The sequence below is a fragment of the Canis lupus genome, chromosome 28, assembly GCF_011100685.1.
Source record: "Canis lupus familiaris isolate Mischka breed German Shepherd chromosome 28, alternate assembly UU_Cfam_GSD_1.0, whole genome shotgun sequence".
Classification (NCBI taxonomy): Eukaryota; Metazoa; Chordata; class Mammalia; order Carnivora; family Canidae; genus Canis; species Canis lupus.
This window is the reverse complement of record NC_049249.1, coordinates 26468744-26494912: the sequence shown is the minus strand read 5'-3', so window position 1 is coordinate 26494912 and position 26169 is coordinate 26468744. Positions and strand designations below refer to the sequence as shown.

Below are 26169 nucleotides of genomic sequence, written 5' to 3'. Positions count from 1 at the left end.
ATACTGGACTGGTTTTAAGTCTATAAATATAATATCTTGTATATGGAGAAAAAGATGGTAAGCAATTATACCACTGCTTTACATTGTTGCACAAAATCATATACATAAAAATATACTGGGAAATGCAACAGCAAAAAAACACTTATAATACTAACAACAGCTTACTTATATTGATACTAATAGATTATAATACTATTGAAAGCAGAAATTTGCTTTTTATTATATAAGTATAAAATAATAAATCTGCTGCACATTTATATTCCTCAGATTATTATATTGCTTTATTCCTTTCAATTAACTAATATATACAAAATTAAGGAACTATCTAATATATTTATATCATTAGTTATTCTGCAAGAATACTACTGTTTTTGTAAATCTTAGGATTGAGGGAACATACATGATTAATTCTGACACAGAAATGTATCAAATTGAGGTGCACTTCAAACATACTTGAATTATCAGATAATCACAAAATGGTAGATTTGATTACTTTAAAAAATCTAGGAGATAAAAACCAAAAAATAAATATTTGTCATTATAAAACTAGTTTATATAACTATCTAAATTAAAGAGATTGCAAATCATTTAATCAATATGAGTTCTAACACTATTTAAAATAACTGTCTGCAATTAACATTGCAATTAACCAATGCTTCTACAGATACTGACTTAAAATGACAGTGGTAAAGTTTGCTCTAAAGCCTAAAAATTCTAGATTGATTTGTTCAGTATTAATAAGTAAAGCTGATTTGAAACTCTGTACTTGAGTGGCACATACTAATAATCAAGCAATACAGATTCATGTTTACTCAGATCCTTAAGCAAAATATTAAATAATATTATTGATACCTCTCTCCGTCGAGAAGCCCAGCAGGTTTGTTTGATCTTCCATACCACTGCAGCTACCAGCAATAAAGATAAAAAACAACTGGAAAATAAAACACAAGTAATTTTCACTTAAAACATTGGAAATATGTAATGAAATATTCAAGAATATGTATAGAATTTAAAAATATATAGAACTAACCACTCTGTCTTGGAAAATAATTAAAGCAAAAATGGAAAAATAGCGCTTAAAATGTTTTCAAGTAAAAAACAAAGTATACAGGTAGAATAAATATTTATATTCCTTTTTAAACAGTATAGTCTATCTTTAAGATATTCCCTGTCAAAGAAATATAAATTTGTAACTCTGTTAGTCTTATGAAGCAATAGAAATCTATTTAGAATTACTATTGAGTCATAAAAGCTGGGAATTTTATAAATTTAAGTTTCACACAGATTCATTCATTTTATCCATATTAGCAACTATTTTAGATATGAGAATATTCTAGTGGTTCTCAAGTGAATATAATTTTGCTCCCCACTCACCCTTAGGACACATTTGGAAATATCTGGAAACATGTGATTATCACAATATTGGTAGGGGTGCAACTTGCGTTAAAAGAGTAGAGCCAGGGATGCTACTAAATATCCTGCAATGCATAAGACTGTCCCCAATGACAAGTTCTCCAGTCCAATGTCAGTCATTTTGAAGTTGAGAAAAAACAGTATATGCTAATGTTTACACTAGGAAATAATTCAGTTACAGTGTTCATACCTATGGTCTATATATATTAGGTAAAACATGCAATAAGCTATGAACATGCAGGATACTTTGTTAGCAGTGATTTGAGACTAACAAATCTCAAAATAACAGAATCATATATATTTAATTAATTGGTTCCAACTATGTGTCACTCTTTTCTCTCCCTTTGCTCTGAGGTCAAACAGCATGCTACGAAAAGACCCAAGGGCGAGCAGATAAATTCACTAGTCACTGGTCACTACAAAAACCTGGTACTCATCCTTAACTTATAATCCTTGTATTCTTCAAAACATTCACTCATAAGCTATGCAAATTTTAACACTTTCCACTCTTGTTAATTTCTTAATATACTTTTTCTCCTTGTCTCACTTGAAGAGAAGATCGTCGAATATCCTACAATGATGATGACAGTGGCAATTCTAGCATCTGTCCACTGAATGCTGAACACATTTCAAGATACTGTACTAAATAATTCATTCACACTGATGCTTGGATTTAGTTTTATGAGAACACTTCAAGATAGAATATATTATTCTTATTTTTAAAAAGAAAAATCCAATGCTCAGGAAGTTCAAAGTAAATTGCTGAAAGTCACAATTGCTTTGCTTTTTCAAGGTTGCTTTGGCTATTTGGGGTCTTTTGTGGTTCCATGCAAATTTTAGGATTGTTTGTGGTAGCTCTGTGAAAAATACTGTTGGTATTTTGATAGGGATTGCATTAAATGTGAAGATTGCTTTGGGTAATAATAGACATTTTAACAATATTTGTCTTCCAATCCATGGGCATGGAATGTTTTTCCATTTCTTTGTGTCATCTTCAATTTCTTTCATAAGTGTTTTATAGTTTTCAGAGTGCAGGTTCATTACCACTTTGGTTAAGTTTATTCCTAGGTATCTCATGGGTTTTGGTGCAATTGTAAATGGGACTGATTCCTTGATTTCTCTTTCTGTTACTTTATTTTTGGTGTACAGAAATGTAACACATTTCTGTATGTTGATTTTGCATCCTACAACTTTACTCAATTCATCTATCAGTTCTAGAAGTTTCTTGGTGATATCTTTAGGGTTTTCTATATAGAGTATCATGCCATTTGCAAATAGTGACCGTCTGACTTTTTCCTTGCTGATTTGTATGCTTTTTATTTCTTTTTTTGTCTGATTGCTGTGTCTAGGACTTCAAATACTATCTTAAATAACAATGGTGAGATGGACATCCTTGTTTTCTACCTGACTATAGAGGAAAAGCTCTCAGTTTTTTCCCACTGAGGATATTAGCTGTGGGTTTTTCATATATGGCCTTTATAATGTTGAGGTATATTTCTTCTATCTCTACTTTTGAGGTTTTTATCATGAATGGAGGCTATACTTAGCCACATGCTTTTTCTGCATCTATTGAAAGGATCATACAGTTCTTACCCTTCCTTTTTTTAATGTAGCATATCACCTTGATTAATTTGTGAATACTGAACCACACTTTCAGTCCAGGAGTAAATCCCACTTGATCATGGTGAGTGATCCTTTTAATGTAATTGCTGGATTTGGTTTACTAGTATTTTATTGAGAATTATGGCATCCAGGTTCATCAGAGATACTGGCCTGTAATTCCCCCCTGCCTTTTTTTTTTTTTTTTTTTTTTTTTTTTTTTTGTGGTGTCTTTGTCTGGTTTCAGTATCTGGGTAATGCTGGCCTCAGAGAATGAATTTGGAAGTTTTCTATTTTTTGGAATAGTTTGAGAAGGATAGATGTTAACTCTTTTTTAAACATTTGGTTAAATTTGCCTGTGAAGCCATCTGGCCCTGGACTTTTGATTGCTGGGACACTGTCTATTACTGACTCAATGTATTTGCTGGTTGTCAGACTCTTCAAGTTTTCTATTTCTTCCTATTTCGGTTTTGGTACTTTATGTATTTCTAGGAATTAATCCATTTCTTCCAAGTTGCTCAATTTATTGACATAGAGTTTTTCATGATATTCTCTCATAATTGTATCTGTGATGTTAGTCATTATCTCTCCTCTCTCATTCGTGATTTCATTTACTTGGGTCCTTTCTCTTTTCTTTTTGGTAAGACTCACTAGGGGGGTTATACGTTTTATTAACTTTTTTCAAGAAAATCCCTTTATTTTCTTAGTTTCCCTTTATCTTTCCTGATGTAGTAGAAGGTCAGTGAAGGTAGGTCACATTCCAGGTTTCCTCTTTTAAATTATGGACATTCCCTAAATCCCAGTTCATACCATGCTGTTACCTTCTCTTGCTCTCAGAAAGAACGAGTTCAGTTATCCTCATGGCCTCAACTATAACCTCAATTGGAATGATTTCCAAACCTATATTATTATACCTGCCCTAATGAGAGCATCTTATCATTAAAGGTGATCTAAGGGATTTAATTCGGATGCCCTCCCAGGAAAGAAATACCCAGCACAACTCTGTGATCCTGCCTCTAATCGCTCATCAAAGCTGAGAAACTGCTTACTCACTAGTCACTGCATTCTATTTTTAGCTAGCTCAAACTATCAAAGTGTTCTTCTATTAAGCTCTTTCTAACCTTTGTCAATCAATGCTGCTTCCTTTGTCTTCTGGTTTACACTGAATCAGTCCATTCTTTCTTCTATATGGTAAGGCTTGTTTATATATTTGAAAAACCTACCTAATTCCCTCTAGTTCAGTGGTTCTCAATCAGGAGAGTTTTGGGCTCCAAGGGATATTCGGTAGTGCCTGGAGACATTCTAGTTTCACCATTTGGTGGACGTCTAGCGGAATGCTGGTAAATACCTTTCAATACACAAGCTCACTCTCCTGCCAGTAACAAGGATTCTCCTAACTCAATATGCCAATTGTGCCTTTGAATCCTGTTCCAGTCTGAATTATTAGAATTGTGGTTACACTTCCCTTATTCAGATTAAAATTTTAACTGGTAAAATATGGTACTAATGATTAATACTTCAGATAAGACCAAGGATCCATATATCTGAATTTCAGTCCTATCAATATACTTAAGAATTTTAACATAAGAGATATATCACCTCCAATCTACTATGCCCAAACAGAACTCATAAAGAGCATTCATAATAATAAAATAACATCCATCCAGTAATATGTACCAAGAACTATGTTAGGTGGTTTACACATATTATTTAACTACCACAAATATGCATGATATACTATGTATACTGCTATGTATTTATTTAAATGATAAGAAAGCCAAGTCATGGAAACTTTAAGTAAGTCACCTAAGTGACAAGTCTTAAATTGCAGTTCTCCCTTCCTCCTAACTTTGTTTCACCATTATTTTTCAGCTAAAATGTAAAAACACATTCAACTTTAAAATCCCTGTAATGAATCCAACAACAAATCTCACCAACAGTTTCTTTCAGAATTTGTGCAGTAATAGACAATACTACATATGCTAAAATTCATTTACATTTAATAATTAAAGACAACTTAAGTATCAAAATGCATTTTTATTTAATAATTTGTAATTCACAGTATTTTCCCCCCAAAAAAGTTACATGATAGAGATTCAGTTCAAGATGCTGGAGACTGGTTCAATTTCTCCATGAGGGATCTAAATTCTTTGTGATCTAAATTTCATGACTCAAGTAAAAAGTGTCATCTTAATAATGGTGCAGAATGCCAATATAAAATTTTGTTTATAATTTCACCTCCTTGTGAAGAGGAGATATGTACTTTAGGGGTTTGCAGCAAATGTTTATTAATATTAGGTTATTGGTAAAACCTATCAGTAAAAAGAAACCATGATGATACAAATAAATAGGCAAAATAAAGAAATAGTTCAAAAAATCCTTCTAATAAAATTTTATAATCTCCAATAAATATTAAAAACCCAGTAGAATATATCTCTGTTACTGGCATATAGTAGGTGTTATTAAGCTTTTGTTAAATGAATGGAATTGGTTCTTTAATTGATGTAAAAATCTAATAATTGTTCTGACAGTAGATGTCCTTATTTGGCAATTTTAACCTTATATGAAGGTAATGTTTACAAATGCTTTAATTTGATTTTTTTATGATTCTATTTATTTATTTAACAGAGAGAGAGAGAGAGAAAGAGTGAGAGAGAGTGAGCACAAGCTGGGTGAGCAGCAGGCAGAGGGAGAGGAGGAAGTAGGCTCCCCACTGAACAGGGAGCCTGATGCCAGGCTCGATCCCAGGACCTTAAGATCACAACCTGAGCTGAAGGCAGATGTTTAACTGACTGAGTCACCCAAAAGCACCTCATGCTTTTAAGAAAAGAAACTGCAAATAAAAGTTACAGTTCTTTTTTTGAAAATCTACATAAAACAAGAAACTGCAAATAAAAGTTACAGTTCTTTTTTTTTTAAATCTACATAAAACAAAACCAGTTTACTAAGAACACTTGCTTTCTTAAACAGCAAAAACCTAAAACACTTGACAAATTTACCCAGCATTGTGGAAAACTCATCCTTTTATGATCATCAGAAAATCCCAGTCCCTAATGACAATGCTAGAAACCTTCAGGATGACAAAATTTCCATCAGTCTTACTTACTTGATGGAGCAGTGCCCTGCACATTACCTTGTCCTTTCCACTGGTTCCCTTATGCCCAATGGACGTGAGTGACAAATAAACTGTTATTCAATAAAGTGACTAAGTTTCTGAGTTTCTATTTAATTAGCTTTTCCCTAATATATTTCTTAAGTCAAAGGTCTTAATAGGCAACATCAAGCATTAGCATCCTTTAATCCACTATGTGGCACTTTTGTCAGAGAAAAACTAGTTTCACTGCTTTCTTTCATAATTTTTTTCCTATCATATTATACAACAGCTCATATTGCTCCTTGGTATATGATATGGGGAGGACATGCAGGAATAATTGGGCTTTCATTTTTTAATAAAGTCTACTGTATAATAATGCCAGAAAATCTGAAAGGTTCAACGTCATTCAGTAAAATCCTCCTAATAGAAACAGAAGGAAAAAAAAAAAAAGGCAAGAAATATTTTTTAAAAATTAAGTACATGAGCTACAGGGATAAAAAAAAGGGAAGCATAGGAATTTAGGGAGAGCTATTTCAATAATTTGATTTTAACCTTCATAAAATGGTCATTATAGAAAGGATTCTTAATGTGAAAACCATAGAACTCATTAGGTATTCTCATTTAGCAAAAATTAAAAAGAATTTAATAAAAGTAACACAGTGTGGTATAAGGTTATATTGTAAAACAGGTTTCCAGTGACAAAGAAATATCCTCTGGTAATAATGTAGTTGGCCAAATGCAAAAAGAGATAATATTGTCACTATTTTATAGCAATTTGAGGTTAATTGGTCATAAAATTCAAGTCTTAAATACATATTTTAAAAGATGGTTTGGGCATATTAATATTTTATTTCAGTAAAAAATATTACAAACTAGGGAACTGTGTTGAAATATAGAAATATATTATTTTAAAAAGTAATTTACCTCCTAATTATTGCTATTCCAGAAAATATCTTTCAAGGGTTTTAAAAAGACCTTCCTAACACTTGAAGGATGTCTTTTTTCTTATCAACTAAGACATTAACAAAATAAATTGCTAACTTGGAATGCAATAAAATTTGCATATTTAAAAAAATTATTTGTTTCAGTTATTAGGTTGGCAACAATGAGGAATCAACAAAACCTAGTGGGTAAAAGTGGAAAAGCAGTATGTTCATTGCAATAAATTGGTACATTTTTGAGGATTGTTAAAGTAAGAGTTAACAATACCTTAGGATGCTTTGTCAGTTAAAATGATTTTAAAGGCAAGAGACAGAACTCTATCACAAAAATGGTATAATATTGGGACTAAATGGATATTATACTCCTTGCTATGAAATAAATTGTATTCCACCCAAATTTCTATGAGAAAGCCTGACATCCAATGTGACTGTATTTAGAGATAGACAGTTTAGGAGGTGATCAGGTTAAATGAGATCATAAGGGTGGGCCCTGATCCAAAAGGATTAGTGTTCTATAAGAGACCTCAGAGGGCTCTCTTTTTCTTCCTTCCTTTCTTCTCTGTTCCTTCCTTCCTTCCTCCCTTCTTTCCTTCCTTCCTTTCTTCCTTCCTTCCATTCCTTCCTCTCTGTCTCTCTTCCCCTCCCCCCCTTTTTTCATGTTTTCACTGTTTTTATTCATTAATTTTGTCAGATGGTTTAGTAGGGTATGGGGGGTGGATGGACAGGAGCTGTTCCCCAGGTCAGGACAAGCTGGGGGCTCCTGGAGGAGGAGGGAAGACTGTGTCAGCCTAGCCCTCAGACTTGTGCGAGAGCCCCCAGAATGGAAGGATGGTGAGGGGATGGGTGTGCCCTTCGGCCCAGGGTAGGGAAGCTATAACAGGCTATGGACCCACATCAGAAACAAGTTACAAAGTTAGAAACCTGGGGTAGGGGTCAGGAGCTCCCATCCCTCCCTCCCTCCCTCCCTCCCTCCCTTCCTTCCTTCCTTTCTTTCCTTCCTCTCTCCCTTTCCCTCCCACCTTCTCATTCTCCCACCCTCACTCTCTCTTCTTCCAGTGAACACACACTGAGGGAGGGCCATGTGAGCACACCCCAAGAAAGCAGCCAACTATAAACCAAGCAGAAGCCTACATCAGAAACCAACCATACCAGCACCTTGATCATGGATTTTTTTTAGCCTCCAGAATTGTGAGATAATAATTTCTGTTGTTTAAGCCATTAGTCTGTTGCATTTTGTTATGGCAACATGAACAGAGGCAGATTTTGGTACTATGAAGTGGGTGCTGCTGTAACAAAAACCTATAAATGTGAAAGCAGCTTTGGAACTGAGTAATGAGTAGAGACTGGTGAAATTTTGAGAAGCATGCTAAAGAAAGCCTAGATTGCTGTAATGAGACTGTTTTGAAGAATTGGGATATTACAGGCAATTCTGGTGAGAGCTCAGAAAGAATCATGTACAGGTAGAGAGAGAATCTCTCTTTTTAGATTACCCATAAATAATCACAAACAGAATGTTGATATATAGATGGATGTTAAAAACTGTTCTGGTAAAGTCTCAGATGGAAATGAGCAACAGGTTAATGGAAACTGGAAGAAAGGCCATCCTTAATATTTTTTGAAAAAATATTTATTTATGTAGTTATTTTAGAGAAAAAGAGAGCATGAGCAAATACACATGAGCAAGGAGAGGGGCAAAAGGAGAGGAAAAAAGTCTCCAGCAGACTACCCAATGAGCATAGAGCCCCAGATGGTGCTCAATCCCAGGACTTTCAGATCATGATCTGAGCCAAAATCAAAAGTCATATGTTCAACTGACTCAGCCACACTGGTGCACTGTGGCCATCCCTACTATAAAATGGGAAAGAACTTAGCTGTATTGTGTTCTAGTGTTTTGTGGAAGGTAGAACTTGCTATAAAACTGTAAATTTAACAGAGAATAGTTCTAAGCAAAGTATTGAAGATGTAGTTTTGAACCTCCTTACTGCTTATAGCTAAATGCAAGAGGAGAGATGAGTTGAAGAAGAAATTGCTTAGAAAGGAACCAGAACTTGGGAGATTTGGAAAATTCTCAGCCTATCCATATCGCAAAAGCTGAGAAATCATGTTCTGAAGATAACACCAAGGGGGTGGCCGAGCAAGGATTTATAGAGGAGATCATGGGTATGATGCAGAGATTTAATCAGCCATCTCCTCAGAATGAGGAACAGAGATGAGATTATACCAGTAGAGACACTATGAGTTTGAACTAAAGGGGACAATGAAAGCAAGACAAAATGAAAAAAAAAAAAAAAAAAAGCTGTCAGACTTCTTGGATTCAATAGTTTGGGACCATAGAACTATTCAGTAAGAACATGTTTTATCCTTTAAGGAAAGGAAGTGAGCCTGAATTTCAGTCAGAGATCATTAGGGCAAGACTGGTTCCACCTCAGTTTTAAAGGGTAGGGCCTTTCTGGTTTATGGGGACCAAGATGCCACTACCCAGTGTCTTGGGGACAAACCTGCAGCACAGTGCTACAGGGTCAGAGCCCCCTCACCATGCTAAAAGGACAGGGCCACTCTGTAAGGCTGTATGGTGATGCTGTCACCGGAATGGACCTGAAGGTAGGGTACTGAACCAAAGAGGATTATTCTCAAATCTTTAAGGTCTGATAGAATTTGCCTTGCTAGGTTTTAGACTTGCTTGAGACCAGTTACCCCTTTCTTCATCAGAAGCCAATAGAATTAGTGTCCCTATAAAAAGAGACCTCAGAGAGCTTGCACTCTCTCTCCATGTACATGCACTGAAAAAGACACAGCAAAAAGGCAGCCATCTACAAACCAAGAATTCTCACACCAGAAACCAACAATGCTGGCACTCAAATCTTCAACTCTCCAGGCTGCAGGGCTGTAAGATTAAAAAATTTCTGTTGTTAAAGCCATTCAGTCTATGGTATGGCATCCCAAGCAGACTAAGACACTCCTCAAAGTCAAAAGGAAGAATAATTCCCAGGTTTGGACTGACTGATGAGTGCCCTAGCTCCATTGTTCTCTGATTCTCTAAACTATATACTTGGCTGTGCATCAGCTCTGTCCTCAGACTTATTTCCCTCTTGGGGACAAAAATGGATGCAGGGATTCCAGAATTCACATTATATACCATTACACATGCCCACTCTTCACCCAGCACTTGGCTATTGAAGGCTGTGAGCTAACTGGCTTTAGCCCGTTAGTGAAGCTAGTGAAGAATCAATCCCACACAAATAAAATCATTGCTATATAGCCATATGGAAGGAGTTAAATGAAGGCTGAGAAATAATTCATAAATCCATTTCAGCTATCATTTATGTAAAATTCATAGGAAGACAACTAAATGAACCTCCCCCAGACTGCTAACAGATTTACAAACGTATAAAGCATATCTGATAACTCTTCAATTCTTCCTTGAAGTATTTTACAAAAAGTGGAGTGCTCTCAAGCCTCCATGGCAAGATATTAAAAATACAACATCTAGTAAGAAAGATCTTCCTGGTTAACTTCTCCTGTTACAAATAACCTGCCTAGAGAATATCTTAATCTTCCAAATTTGCAACAAAAATGATAAATGACCACAGATTTGTAGTACAACCTGAAATCTGGCATTGTGATGCCCCCAGATATGGTTTTCTTTTTTAAAATTCCCCTGGCTATTCGGGGTCTTTTCTGATTCCACACAAATCTTAAAATAATTTGTTCTAACTCTCTGAAGAAAGTCCATGGTATTTTGATAGCGATTGCATTAAACGTGTATATTGCCCTGGGTAACATTGACATTTTCACAATATTAATTCTGCCAATAAATGAGCATGGAATATTTTTCCATCTCTTTGTGTCTTCCTCAATTTCTTTCAGAAGTGTTCTATAGTTTTGAGGGTATAGATCCTTTACATCTTTGGTTAGGTTTATTCCTAGGTATCTTATGCTTTTGGGTGCAATTGTAAATGGGATTGACTCCTTAATTTCTCTTTCTTCAGTCTCATTGTTAGTGTATAGAAATGCCACTGATTTCTGGGCATTGATTTTGTATCCTGCCACGCTACCGAATTGCTGTATGAGTTCTAGCAATCTTGGGGTGGAGACTTTTGGGTTTTCTATGTAGAGTATCATGTCATCGGCGAAGAGGGAGAGTTTGACTTCTTCTTTGCCAATTTGAATGCCTTTAATGTCTTTTTGTTGTCTGATTGCTGAGGCTAGGACTTCCAATACTATGTTGAATAGCAGTGGTGAGAGTGGACATCCCTGTCTTGTTCCTGATCTTAGGGGAAAGGCTCCCAGTGCTTCCCCATTGAGAATGATATTTGCTGTGGGCTTTTCGTAGATGGCTTTTAAGATGTTGAGGAATGTTCCCTCTATCCCTACACTCTGAAGAGTTTTGATCAGGAATGGATGCTGTATTTTGTCAAATGCTTTCTCTGCATCTAATGAGAGGATCATATGGTTCTTGGTTTTTCTCTTGCTGATATGATGAATCACATTGATTGTTTTACGGGTGTTGAACCAGCCTTGTGTCCTGGGGATAAATCCTACTTGGTCATGGTGAATAATTTTCTTAATGTACTATTGGATCCTATTGGCCAGTATCTTGTTGAGAATTTTTGCATCTATGTTCATCAGGGATATTGGTCTGTAATTCTCCTTTTTGGTGGGGTCTTTGTCTGGTTTTGGAATTAAGGTGATGCTGGCCTCATAGAACGAATTTGGAAGTACTCCAGATTTCAGGTTGTACTACAAAGCTGTGGTCATCAAGACAGTATGGTACTGGCACAAAAACAGACACATAGATCAATGGAACAGAATAGAGAACCCAGAAGTGGACCCTGAACTTTATGGTCAACTAATATTCGATAAAGGAGGAAAGACTATCCATTGGAAGAAAGACCGTCTCTTCAATAAATGGTGCTGGGAAAATTGGACATCCACATGCAGAAGAATGAAACTAGACCACTCTCTTTTACCATACACAAAGATAAACTCAAAATGGATGAAAGAGGGATCCCTGGGTGGCACAGCGGTTTGGCGCCTGCCTTTGGCTCAGGGCGCGATCCTGGAGACCCGGGATCGAGTCCCACGTCGGGCTCCCGGTGCATGGGGCCTGCTTCTCCCTCTGCCTGTGTCTCTGCCTCTCTCTCTCTCTCTCTCTCTCTCTCTGTGACTATCATAAATAAATTAAAAAAAAATGGATGAAAGATCTAAATGTGAGACAAGATTCCATCAAAATCCTAGAGAAGAACACAGGCAACACCCTTTTTGAACTCAGCCACAGTAACTTCTTGCAAGATACATCCACGAAAGCAAAAGAAACAAAAGCAAAAATGAACTATTGGGACTTCATCAAGATAAGAAGCTTTTGCACAGCAAAGGATACAGTCACCAAAACTCAAAGACAACCTACAGAATGGGAGAAGATATTTGCAAATGACATATCAGATAAAGGGCTAGTTTCCAAGATCTATAAAGAACTTCTTCAACTCAACAGCAAAGAAACAAACAATCCAATCATGAAATGGGCAAAAGACATGAACAGAAATCTCACAGAGGAAGACATAGACATGGCCAACATGCATATGAGAAAATGCTCTGCCTTACTTGCCTTCAGGGAAATACAAATCAAAACCACAATGAGATACTACTTCACACCAGTTTGAATGGGGCAAATTAACAAGGCAGGAAACAACAAATGTTGGAGAGGATGTGGAAAAGGGGAACCCTCTTACACTGTTGGTGGGAATGTGAACTGGTGCAGCCACTCTGGAAAACTGTGTGGAGGTTCCTCAAAGAGTTAAAAATAGACCTGCCCTATGACCCAGCAATTGCACTGTTGGGGATTTACCCCAAAGATTCAGATGCAATGAAACACCGGGACACCTGCACCCCGATGTTTATAGCAGCAATGTCCACAATAGCCAAACTGTGGAAGGAGCCTCAGTGTCCATCGAAAGATGAGTGGATAAAGAAGATGTGGTCTATGTATACAATGGAATATTACTCAGCCATTAGAAATGACAAATAACCACCATTTGCTTCAACGTGGATGGAACTGGAGGGTATTATGCTGAGTGAAGTAAGTAAGTCGGAGGACAAACATTATATGTTCTCATTCATGTGGGGAATATAAATAATAGTGAAAGGGAATATAAGGGAAGGGAGAAGAAATGTGTGGGAAATATCAGAAAGGGAGACATAACGTAAAGACTGCTAACTCTGGGAAACGAACTAGGGGTGGTGGAAGGGGAGGAGGGCGGGGGGTGGGAGTGATTGGGTGACGGGCACTGGGGGTTATTCTGTATGTTGGTAAATTGAACACCAATAAAAAAAATGATAAATGTCAATGTATCTTATGCTCCTTTCTACACTTAATTTTTATTTAAAGCATATCTTTTTTAAGTTATGTAGTTAGGATAATGTTTTAATTATAAAATTTTCTTAATATTTTAAAAGTAGGAAATGCTCTTTTTAAAAACCTTTCCCAGAACATCAGTGCATAACACACACAGAGAAATCACAAGCATACAGCGGAATGAATTATTATGAAGATAATAAACCGATGACCAACACCCCAATAAAGAAATAGTAATTTGCCCATTCCTCCCTCCTTGATGGTAGCTATCATGTTGATTTTTAACATCATAGTTTGGTTCTGCATATGTCTGAACTTCATACAAATGAAATCCTACAGTATTTATTCTTTTGTTCAACACTGTTTGTGAGTGACATCTATATTGTTCTTATAGGATTGGTTTGTTCTTTTGCATTATTCCATATTTTTCCATTAAATGACTATATTCTCCATTCCATTATTTTAGGTATTTGGAATATTCTAATGTTTTGACTACTTAAAACAGGCCGCTATTACTATTTTTACATGGCTTTTGGTGTAATGGAAAGTATGTGTCAATTTAACTTTAGAATGTAAGTCAAACTGTTTTTAAACTTGTTGCTCCAGTTTCTAGACTACCAGAAGTTTTGAGAGTTCCACATCCTCTCCAAAATTCGTTTTTTTTTAATTTTTAGCCATTGTGATGGGTATATGATAAGCACTATTATGTTGTGATTTGTAATTTGCATTCTCCAATAAAAATTAAACTGAGCATATTCTTATGGTCACTCAAATGTCCTTTTTTGTGAAGTGCTTGTCCAAGTCTCTCATCATTTTACAGGGAAGGGCTGTAATTTCAGACCACTTTATTGATTTATATGAGTTATATATTCTGAATATAAGACCTTTGTCCTTTATGCAGGTCATAAATATTTTATACCACTGTATTGCCTGACTTTTTATAATACTAAGGATATCTTCTGATGATAACAATTTTTTGTATTACTGTAGTTTAATTTTATTGTAGTGCTTTGTGCCACGTTCTATGCTGGGAGGACAGAGAAAAGGAAAAGGCAATGGCGATTGTCTTGGCCCTCTGGTAACCACAGCTCTATCACTTGTAACCACAACTCTATCATAAGTAAAGGAAGATTGCCCTCCCTTGGAGATTTGGCTCTTGCAGCTTCTCATTCCAGTCAATGTTACTGCAGGATTGCTTGGGATTGGGGGTGAGTGAATTAAAGAAAGAGAGAAAAAATGGGGGAAGAGTCTCCACTACTTGCTCTGGCCTTTAAGAATTTCCTTTTCCATGCCCTACTCAGAACTAAGGGATATTTCCAGGAAGTTTCTTGTCTAGACCTGAGGAGTCACTCTCGGGTTTCAGCCTGCATTAATTTTCAAGTCAGGGGATACCAGGAGAAAATAATAATAAATTCCCAAACAGTTCAGTGGCACTTTGAATTTTGGTCTTCCCTGATCTTCCTGCTGATACTTTTCAGAATTATCAAATAGCTACCCATACATTTTATCCAGGTTTTATAGTTGAAATCCAGTGCGAGGTAAAAAGAGATGTATGTTTACTTAGTGTTGCCTGGAACTGGAAGCCCTATGGTGAATGAGCGCTGGCTTCAACTTAAAGTCACTAACTGCATTAGCCTTAACAAGAGTCATTCTTTCTTTTGAATCCTTGAAGCCAGGCACTAGTTGATTTCTCCTTTCCAGCTCTGGAGGCCCTAGATGGCATCTTTTTCCAATATAAGGCTGTTTCACCTACCTTAAAAATCTGTTCTTTAGTGTAGCCACTTTTGTTAATTATGATAGCTAGATCTTGTAGCTATGATAATTTGCTGCAGCTTTACATCAAACTCAGTGGTAAAAAACTAAAAGTGTTTCCCATAAAATAAAAAATGGGGGGATGGCGCCTGGGTGGCTCAGTTGGTTAAGTATCTGATTTTGGATTTCAGCTCAGGTCATGATCTCAGGGTCCTAAAATCCAGGCCAATACTGGGCTACCCACTCTGCAGGGAGTCTGCTTCAGATTCTCTCCCTCTGCTCCTCCTCACACTGACACACACACACTCTCTCTCTCAAATACATATATATATGTATATATATGTGTGTATATATATACACACACACACACACATATATATACATATATATGTGTGTGTGTGTGTATATATATATATATATAAAATCAGGAACAAGTTTCTGTTTTTGCTACTTCTATTCAACATGGTAGTGGAAGTCCTAGATAGAACAATTGACAAAAGAAAAAAAAAAAGGCATCCAAACTGGAAAAGAAGTAAAATTATAACTGTTTGCAAATGAAATGCACATATAGATAGAAAACTCTAAAAATTCCACAGCACAAGAATTTATAATTAATAAACAAATTCAGGGACACCTAAGTGGCTCAGTGTTTGAGTATCTGTCTTTGGCTCAGAGCATGATCCCAGAGTCCTGGGATCAAGTCCTGAATCAGGCTCCCCATGGGGAACCTGCTTCTCCTTCTGCCTATATCTCTGCCTCTCTCTCTCTCTCTCTCTCTCTCATGGATAAATAAAATCTTTTTTAAAACCCCACAAATTCAGCAAAGTAGCAGAATGCAGAGTTAACACATAAAAACCAGTTGCATTTTTATACACTAACAGTAAGCCATCTAAAAAAATTAAACACCTCCATTTACAATATCATCAGAAAGGATAAACTATTTGAAAATTAACTTAACCAAGTTGCTGACTCATACAATAAAAAAGTACAAAATATTGCTGAAAATAAATTAAAGACAAATAAATAGAAAGTCACCTTGTGTTCATGAATTTGAAAACTTAATACTGTTAAGATGTTGACACTATCCAAAGCAATCTACACATATAATACAATCCTTACCAAAATCCCAACAATTTTTTTTAAAAATTCATCTGAAAATTCACATGGCTCCTAAGGACTCTAACTAGCAAAAATAAATAATTTAAAAATTAAAAGAAAATAAAATCTTGAAAAAGGACAGAGTTGGAGTCATACTTCCTGATTCCAAAACTTACTACAAAAATATAATAATCAAAATGTGGTAGTGGCATAAAGACAGACATATAGCCCAATGGACTAGAATAAAAAGCCCAGAAATAAACCTTCACATATGAGGTCAAATGACTTTACAAGGGTGCCAAGAGCATTCAATGAAGAGGTGATAGTCTTTTCAACAAATGGTGCTGGGAAAACTGGATATCTAAATGAAAAAGAATGAAGTTAGACCCTTACCTAATACAATACAAAAAAAAAAAAAAAAAAAAGCCTCAAAATATATCAACAACCTAAACACAATAGCCAAAACTATAAAACTCTTAGAAGAAAACACAGGCCAAAAGCTTTAAGATATTGGCTTGGCAATGATTTCTCAGATACAACAGCAAAGGCACAGGCAACAACAGAAGAAATAGATAAAATAGACTTCATAAAACTTAAAACCTTTTATTCATCAAAGGACACTATCATTAGAGTGAATGCAAGATACTTAGTGCGAAGAAATAAGTGAAAATAATATATCTGACTATTCATCAGGGATTAATACCTACGATATATAAAGAGCTCTTATCATTCAACAAAAAACAAAGAACCTGATTCAAAAATGGGCAATGAATGGACATTTCTACAACGAAAATATATAAGCAGAAAATAAGCACATAAAAAATGTTAAACATCACTAATCATTAGGGAAATGCAAATCAAAACCACAGTAAGATACTACATCACACCCATTAGGATGGCTATCACATACATAAAAAAAAAAAATCACAAATGTTGGTGAGAATATGGAAAAACTGGAACCCTGTGAACAGTTGGTGAGAATATAAAATGGTGCAACTACTGTAGAAAATGGTATGAAGGTTCCTCAAAAAATTAAAAACAGAATTGCCATATACCCAGCAATTCTAGACAAAGAAAATATGGTATATACATACAATGGAATACTATTCAGCCTTGGAAAGGAGGGAAATTATGATATATGTTACATTAGGGATGAATCTTAAGAACATCATCCTAAGAGAAATTAGCTAGTCACAAAAGGAAAAATACTATATGATGCCATTTGTGTAACGGACTAGACTAGTCAAAATTACAGAGACAGAAGGTCAGAAGGTCAAATAGTAATTGTCAAGAGTTCAGGGAAAGAATATGGGAAAGTAGTATTTAATGGCATAGAGTTTCAGTTTTGCAAGATAAAAAGTTCTGGAGATGGATAGTGGTAATGGTTGCATAATAATATGAATGCACTTAATATCACTGAATTGTTCACTTAAATATTGTTAAGATGGCAAGTTTTATGTGTACTTTATCATAATAAAAAATTTGAAGGAAAAACACAATAATTCATAAGAAAAATTTAATAATTCTAACTTGTTTGCACCTAAAGCCATAATATTAAAATGAAAAAATATAAAGACAAAGTTGACAAATGCACAAGTAATAGAATGACACAGTAATAAATCTCACTTAATAATATGGAGATGGAACATGAACACTGAAAAAGGACATACAAGAAAAAATAACAAGTTTTATCTAATGAGCCATCTATAAAAATCTTGAATGCAATGATTTAAGAAACCCAAAACCCATTCTTATTAAGCAGGTGGAACATTTACAAATGTTGATCATATATGTGACAACAGAAAAAAAAATCAACAAATACCAAAATATCATAAAGATCTTTTACTGACTGAAGACAGGCTAATAAAAAAGATACATTGAAAAAATCCTACTCATTTGGAAATCCAAAAATAGACTTCTAGATAATTCATGTGGAAATCATAAAAGAAATTAGAAAATATTTTGAAATACAGAATGATAAAAATGCTATATATTAAACTCTATGGAATACAGATGAAACAGAATTTTTTTTAAAAAAATGGTAGCTTTAAATGCATATATTAAAGTCATATAACTAGAAATTAAATGAGCTTGATTATGTTTTAAATAAAAAATTTGGAAAAATAGGGACACCTGGGTGGCTCAGCAGTTGAGCATCTGACTTAGGCTCAGGGTATGATTGTGGGATCTGGGATCAAGTCCCACATCGAGCTCCCTGTATGGAGCCTGCTTCTCCCTCTGTCTGTGTATCTGCTTCTCTCTCTTGTGTGTGTCTCTCATGAATAAATAATAAAATCTTTTTTAAAAAAAATTGGAAAATCAGAGAGCAAACCCCCAAAAAAGTAGAAGTAAAAGTAGAAAAGAATGAATTAGAAAACAATAAAACAATGGATTAAAGCCATGAAACTGGTTTTTATTTTTAGTTTTTTTGATTTTTTTTATTTGAGTTCGATTTGCCAACATATAGTATAACACTGAGTAAAATCCTCAGTACCCATCAAGTGCCCCCCTCAGTGCCCATCACCCAGTCACCCCATTCCCCCACCCACCTCCCCTTCCCGTACCCCTTGTTCAATTCCCAGAGTTAGGATTCTCTCATGTTCTGTCTCCTTCACTGATATTTCCCACTCATTTTGTCTCCATTCCCCTTTAGTCTCTTTCACTATTTTTTATATTCCCTGTATGAGTGAAACCATGTGATGATTTTCCTTCTCCAACTGACTTCACTCAGCATAATACTCTCCAGTTCCATCCATGTTTAAACATATGGTGGGTATTTGTCATTTCTAATGGCTGAGTAACATCCCATTGTATACATAAACCACATCTTCTTTATCCATTCATCTTTCGATGGACACTGACGCTCCTTCTACAGTTTGGCTATTGTGGCCATTGCTGCTATAAACATCGGGGTGCAGGTGTCCCGGCGTTTCATTGCATCTGTATCTTTGGGGTAAATCCCCAACACTGCAATTGCTGGGTCCTAAGGCAGGTCTATTTTTAACTCTTTGAGGAACCTCCACACAGTTTTCCAGAGTGGCTGCATCAGTTCACATTCCCACCAACAGTGCAAGTGGGTTCCCTTTTCTCCGCATCCTCTCCAACATTTGTGGTTTCCTGCCTTGTTAATTTTCCCCATTCTCACTGGTGTGAGGTGGTATCTCATTGTGGTTTTGATTTGTATTTCCCTGATGGCAAGTGATGTGGAGCATTTTCTCATGTGCATGTTGGCCGTGTCTATGTCTTCCTCTGTGAGATTTCTGTTCATGTCTTTTGCCCATTTCATGATTGGATTGTTTGTTTCTTTGCTGTTGAGTTTAATAAGTTCTTTATAGATCTTGGAAACTAGCCCTTTATCTGATACGTCATTTGCAAATATCTTCTCCCATTCTGTAGGTTGCCTTTTAGTTTTGGTGACTGTATCCTTTGCTGTGCAAAAGCTTCTTATCTTGATGAAGTCCCAATAGTTCACTTTTGCTTTTGTTTCTTTTGCCTTCGTGGATGTATCTTGCAAGAAGTTACTGTGGCTGAGTTCAAAAAGGGTGTTGCCTGTGTTCTCCTCTAGGATTTTGATGGAATCTTGTCTCACATTTAGATCTTTCATCCATTTGGAGTTTATCTTTGTGTATGTTGAAAGAGAGTGGTCTAGTTTCATTCTTCTGCATGTGGATGTCCAATTTTCCAAGTGCCATTTATTGAAGAGACTGTCTTCTCCTTCTACAGTTTGGCTATTGTGGACATTGCTGCTATAAACATTGGGGTGCAGGTGTCCTACTGTTTCACTGCATCTGTATCTTTGGGGTAAATCCCCAGCAGTGCAATTGCTGGGTCATAGGGTAGCTCTATTATTAACTCTTTGAGGAACCTCCACACAGTTTTCCAGAGGGGCTGCACCAGTTCACATTCCCACCAACAGTGCAAGAGGGTTCCCCTTTCTCTGCATCCTCTCCAACATTTGTTGTTTCCTGTCTTGTTAATTTTCACCATTCTCATTGTGGTTTTGATTTGTATTTCCCTGATGGCCAATGATGCGGAGCATTTTTTAAAAAGACTCTCAATACTGTCAAAGCTCTTACATGGCTTATCAAGAAAAAAAAATGAAATAGGAAAAGAGGCAAAACTCACAATGAAAAAGGAGACATAATTCTAAGATAAGAGAAATTCTAGAATATTAATTTTGGAAAATATATGGCAATAAATTTTTAAAATAAGGTGAGATAGACAATTTCCTAAAGAAAACTGCCACCTGTGTTAAGAAAAAATAGAAGTCCTAGGGGCACCAGGGTGGCTCAGTGTTTGAGCATCTGCCTTTGGCTCAGGTTGTGATCCCAGTGTCCTAGGATCTAGTCCCACATCGGGCTCCCTGCATGGAGCCTGCTTCTCCCTCTGCCTGTGTCTCTGCCTCTCTCTGTGTGACTCTTATGAATAAATAAAATAAAATGTTTAAAAAAAGAAAAGAAAAAATGGAAATCCTGAGGTGTAAATATTAATGAAATTTCATAAGAAACTGAAAAATCTATCCACAAAAAAATAAAACCATACAAAACCAAACTGAAAAGCCTTATCAAATACATATCGTATTATAGGGTGGTTCTACCAAATCTTAAGGCAAGAGACAAATCTATTGTGCCAACCATTAAAATTTACCTTACTGATCACTGACTACAGACAACACAATTCACCAAGAGTACCAACAACTGCGCTCTGAAATCCATTGCCCTGTTCACTTCCATGCTTCCCAAGGATGGTCTCTAGTCAATGACTGAGCATTGCAAAAAAAAAAAAAAAAAATGACTGAGCATTGCTGTGATGACAAAGCAGGCCTGATCCTGAGAGAGGCAGAACCTGATGAGCGATTTGGCTTTAGGAGTGCACTGAAATCTCAGGCTCTTTCACTCAACTTCCCTTTCTTATGCTCTACTTCACAAAGGTCAGATCAGCACTGCATGTTTAATCCTGTCTTGGTGTCTGCTTCTCTGAGGACTTGTAGTTTGGGTAATAATGAGGTTAAAAAAAAGGAGGGGATTTGAGACTGGCTCACTTATTCTTTGAAGGGTAAAAGAACACTATCACTGTTGGGAGTGGGGCATGGACAGTCTCTGGGAGAATACTTCAACTGCTAAAACTTTCACCAGTGGGAACCTGGGAAAACTGCCTTCAAAAGAGACTGGGTTAGCTGATTACTGCTATGTTGTATTATATCAGCACTGTGATAACGAGACACTGAAGGCCCTTGACAAACATTAGCAACTAAATATAAAACCTAGAGAGTCCCTCTCCTAGCTTTCACTGAGGCCCTTATCTTTGACACTGGAAAAGCCAATATGGATGAACAGCATGCTGATGATCTAGCCGTTAGAGCTGCAAAGCCCAAGATTATCAAATGCTCAGCTAGACCAGTTCTTTCATGCATAGACAGGGCTGTGGTTGGGAAAACCTTGCCCTTGAAATATGGGATAGGAATATTTAGAATGGAATATAGAGATGAATGCTTCTGAGCATGCTTCTGCTGGTTCTACAACCCCCTTCCATAGTAATAGAGGCAATAGACATGCCCCTAATGAGCTGCCACCTCCTACTCTCCTGCTTGCCAGACTGATAACTAGGTTTGTTTGTTTAAGCATTTATTTATTTATTTATTTATTTATTTATTTATTTATTTATTTATCAGAGAGAGTATGCACGTGCACAGTAGGGGGAGAAGCAGAGGGAGAGGGACAAACAGACTGCACATTGAGCACAGAGCCTGATGCAAACCTCAATCTCATGACCCTAAGATTATGACCTGAGCAGCAATCAAGAGTCAGATGCTTAGCCAGCTAAGCCCCCCAGGTGCCCCATAACCAGGTTAATGAAAGCATAATACATCTTGGCCTGATAAGAAAGGGAAGCTATTATATACTTAAAAGAGCTATAAAAATAAGCTAGAGTGTACTGGCAGGAACTAGGGGAGTATGACAGGAATTGCATTTTGGTGGTGTTTAATCAAGAAGGATAGCAGGTAAGACTGGATAAACAAGAACTCATGAATTTCGGTGCATATTCTCAGGACCACAGGAAATATAATTCCTTACTGAGGACTCCTGAGGATGAGATAGGCAAAACTTGCTGCTGGAGTGATTCTTAGAAACCTAGAAAAAACAACAGCCAATTGAAAGTAATGGAAATGTCCTAGTTGCCCAAGCAGATGGAAGAGAAAGGAATAAAGAAGCCAACAGAGACATTGAATGTGCTAGAAAGGGTATACTATGTAAGGGCAGACAAACTACCAGTAGATTATGTTCCAGGGGACACATCCTTGACCAAGGCCACTAGAGAAAGAATACACTGATGAGAGGGGCATCACTTCACTAAGAAGTTCAGTGGTGACTTTCTTTTGCAGACCAGAGCTGATGAGAGGCAGTAATAGGGTTAGACATTGAGTAATGGGGCTTCAAAGTAAAAGATGCCAGGTGTCAGGACTTAACTGACAAAATCCAGAGCCCACAATTATTACCATAACGATCAATAAGACTGTTGGAGGAGACAAGGGGTTTGGCCCACAAGGAGCTGTGGAAATGATTAAAAATGCCTGGCATCCTTAGGGGTCAAATAGGTGGGCAGCCAACAATGGTGCTATTTAGCATTTAGTTTATTTTAAGTAAGAATGAGGAAACAACAGGCTGAGAATTGCTGGTCCAATAGAAAAATCATGGCATTCTGCTCAGTTCCCAGATGAGCTAATTTACAAAGCCAGATCCCCATTACAGAGCAGGGGAGAAGAAAGGACATCTTGAAACATCTTGAATAGTCTGCAAAATGATCCCCAATGGGACCATTGTATGATCCCTACCCATATTTGTGTATATTTGTGTATATATACAGGTATATTCACAGTAATATATACATTACAAGAGGAATAAGTAGATATTAAACACTGGGTAAGAGATGATGACACATATTCAAGGACTAAAATCTAGTGGCCCCTTGTTAGATTTGGAGTGTCCTCAGGAGTCATGCAACAAATTTTTGCTAAATTTTGGCTCACAGGGGACCAACTGTGTCTATGGATCCATCCAGTGATAATTTCCCCAGTTCTTAAGTATATAATTAGAATTTATGTACAAAGTGTTTAGAATAACCTGTACATTATATCCCTGGCCTGTGGGGTAAGATCTGTCATGGTGAGAAAAACCACTTAGGCAACCTCTAAACCCTCTATCTCGTTAAGATGGTAAATCAAAAATGTTATGTCATCCCAGTGAGATAGTGAAAATACATACCACTACATATTTTAAAAGGTCCAAGGGCAGTGGTCCCTACTGTATCTCCATTTAATTTACCAGACTTAACTTTTCAGATTCATAAAGACTTCCTTTTCCACTTTACATACCAGACAAAAACATTTATTTTTAAAATAACTCCCTTCCAGTTTTCTAATCATTTAGTATGCTATACTACAGACTCACAACAACCACAAAATCATTTAATTCTACATATGAAAGGACTGAGATTTTCACCTACTAACTATGAGCTTTCTGATGGTATAGAAAGCTAAGATCAAAGCCAGGCTATGCCTATAAATGATCTCCCTAGTACTTGCCCAATCATGTTTATCCCAGAACTATGCCCAATATAGAGGTTAAAAACTGACAAGAGTTTGTGAACTGGCCTCTATCGAATCAAGGCTAAACTGAAAAGCTGACATATTCACCTCTGCTACATCAGTAACTCCGTTAGAAACAGCAACAGCAGTTATAGTGGCCTGACTGAAGGATGTCCATACACGCTGACCTGTTTAAAACTCTTAAAATTTAGCAGTGGCTTTATTTAAAAAAAAAAAAAAAAAAAAAAAAAACTTTAAAATAGTCTATCCATGTTTTTTCTTAACAATGAGATAATTTTAAAACAATCTAATTTACATTTCCTACTGAAAGAAATTTAAATGACAAAAAAGCACATCAAATATATTTTATCTCACACAACAGGTAGAATATTTTATTTCACTTTGTCCATGATGACAACATAATAAATAGGATCATCTCTAAGACATGGAACACATTAACACTAGCTTTCTTTTAGTTAATAAAAAAGCTATTGAACTTAAATATGCATACAAATTCAAAAGCTTAAAATAAAACCCTAAACATTTAATAATTTACATATATATTCAATTTTGTGGATTTTTATACAGAGTTGAACTTTTCAATATATTTCCATCCATACTCTTCTGCATCAAAAAACAGTTTTATTTTGATGCTTTAATAATGCTTGTTTTATTCTAACTTCTAATACTTTCCAAAAACATTCTATAACCTAATAAAGAGCCTCAAAATCCATTTATACTCAGAAGTACAAAATCATAAAACATAATATATTTGTTTCCTCATTTCATTTTTAAGGGACAAATTTAAAATATGCATACATACTTAGTGATTAATATGTTGATAGCATTAAATTCTGGAAATCACAACTTCTAAAGGGAAAGAGACAAACACGACTGTTTTCAGAGCAAAGCGACCAACATGACAAAGGTTTCGATAACAGAAGAGGATAAAGAAATAGGGAATATGTAAATTGGAAAAAAGTTTAGAAACTGAAGGGCTATATAGATGGAGATGAGAGATGAGGCTTGCTCTGTGTTGAACCATATGGATGAATGAGAGGTGATATTATGGGGAGACAGATTTCATCTCAATTACAAAGAACAATTAGTTATCTGAAGATAGAAAATGCTATCTCAGGAGATGGCATGTTTTCATCATTAAAGGCATTCGGGCATAAGCTAGATGAGGGGTTGGGCAAATTATGTCCACAGGCAGAACTCAGCCCACCAGCTGTTTTTGTAATAAAGGTTTATTGGAACAGAGCCACTCCCATTTGCTTCCTTATTGGCTATATCTGCTTTAGCACTATAGCAGCAGGTTTGCATATATACAACCGAGATGGTATAGCCCACAAATCCTGAAATATTCCCTATCTGGCTCTTTATAGAAAATGTTTCCTGACCCTGTGGGGAAGGTAATAGGAATTCAAGTATTGTATGGGTGTCTAGACAAGATAACCAATAATGGTTACTTTGGCACTTAAGAAAGTGCTTGGCATATCATCTATGTCAAGGATTGGGTTGTATAGGTTTCTTCATGAAGTACAAAGCAACTCAGCCAATTTGGTAAGTGGAGGTCAAAATTCATACTGCACTCTATAAAGCTGTATGCTACGATCTAGGGCTATGTCTGCCAAAGGAGAACACATTTGTCTAATTCACATAAAGGCACTCAGTGGACCAGTACAACCTGTACGTACAATAATCATATTAACAAAAATAACATCCCTTCCTATCCAGATGACCTAAGATAACATAACATCTGTGTTATCTATCACTGACACACTTCTCCCAATCCAATGTTTCTTTATTTACATCCTATGGAAATAATAATAGATGTTCCCTGGAAAGAATTTTTATAATTTGGGAAATGCTGCAAACTCTACCCTCTCCTTTAGAAAGATACATCACAAAGTAGCACATTAAAAACTCTAAGGAGGGCCAACTTGATGCCTCAGTGGTTGAGCAGCTGCCTTTGGCTCAGGTCAGGATCCTGGATCGAGTCCCACATCAGGTTCCCCTCAGGGAGCCTGCTTCTCCCTTTGCTTATGTCTCTGCCTCTCTTTCTGCATCTCTCATGAATAAACATAAAATATTTTTTTGAAAAAAAAGTGAAAACTCTAAGAAAAAAAAAAAACTCTTGTAATGTCAGTGGTAGAAGTAATATCAGCTATAAACAAACTAAAAGAGCCCTATTTTCCAAAGTTGTTTAATTATAAAATCTTTGTATGAACTTACTGCTAATACCTCAGATAACTAATGTTCTAGGGAATGATGCTCTATTCAAAATCATAGTATTTCCAGATTTGAAGCTCATTGAGGAGAGAAAATACAT

The 26169-nt window shown here is 36.1% G+C and overlaps 1 protein-coding gene across 1 annotated transcript in view; it reads right to left on the bottom strand.

Annotated features, from left to right (window-relative positions):
* The window catches only part of ATRNL1 (attractin like 1), a 786695-nt gene that overhangs the window by 407232 nt on the left and 353294 nt on the right, over positions 1-26169 (bottom strand). The window contains exon 26 of the mRNA XM_038578888.1: positions 853-931. Within this exon, the coding sequence (XP_038434816.1) occupies positions 853-931 (79 nt within the window). The remainder of the gene's footprint in view (positions 1-852; positions 932-26169) is intronic.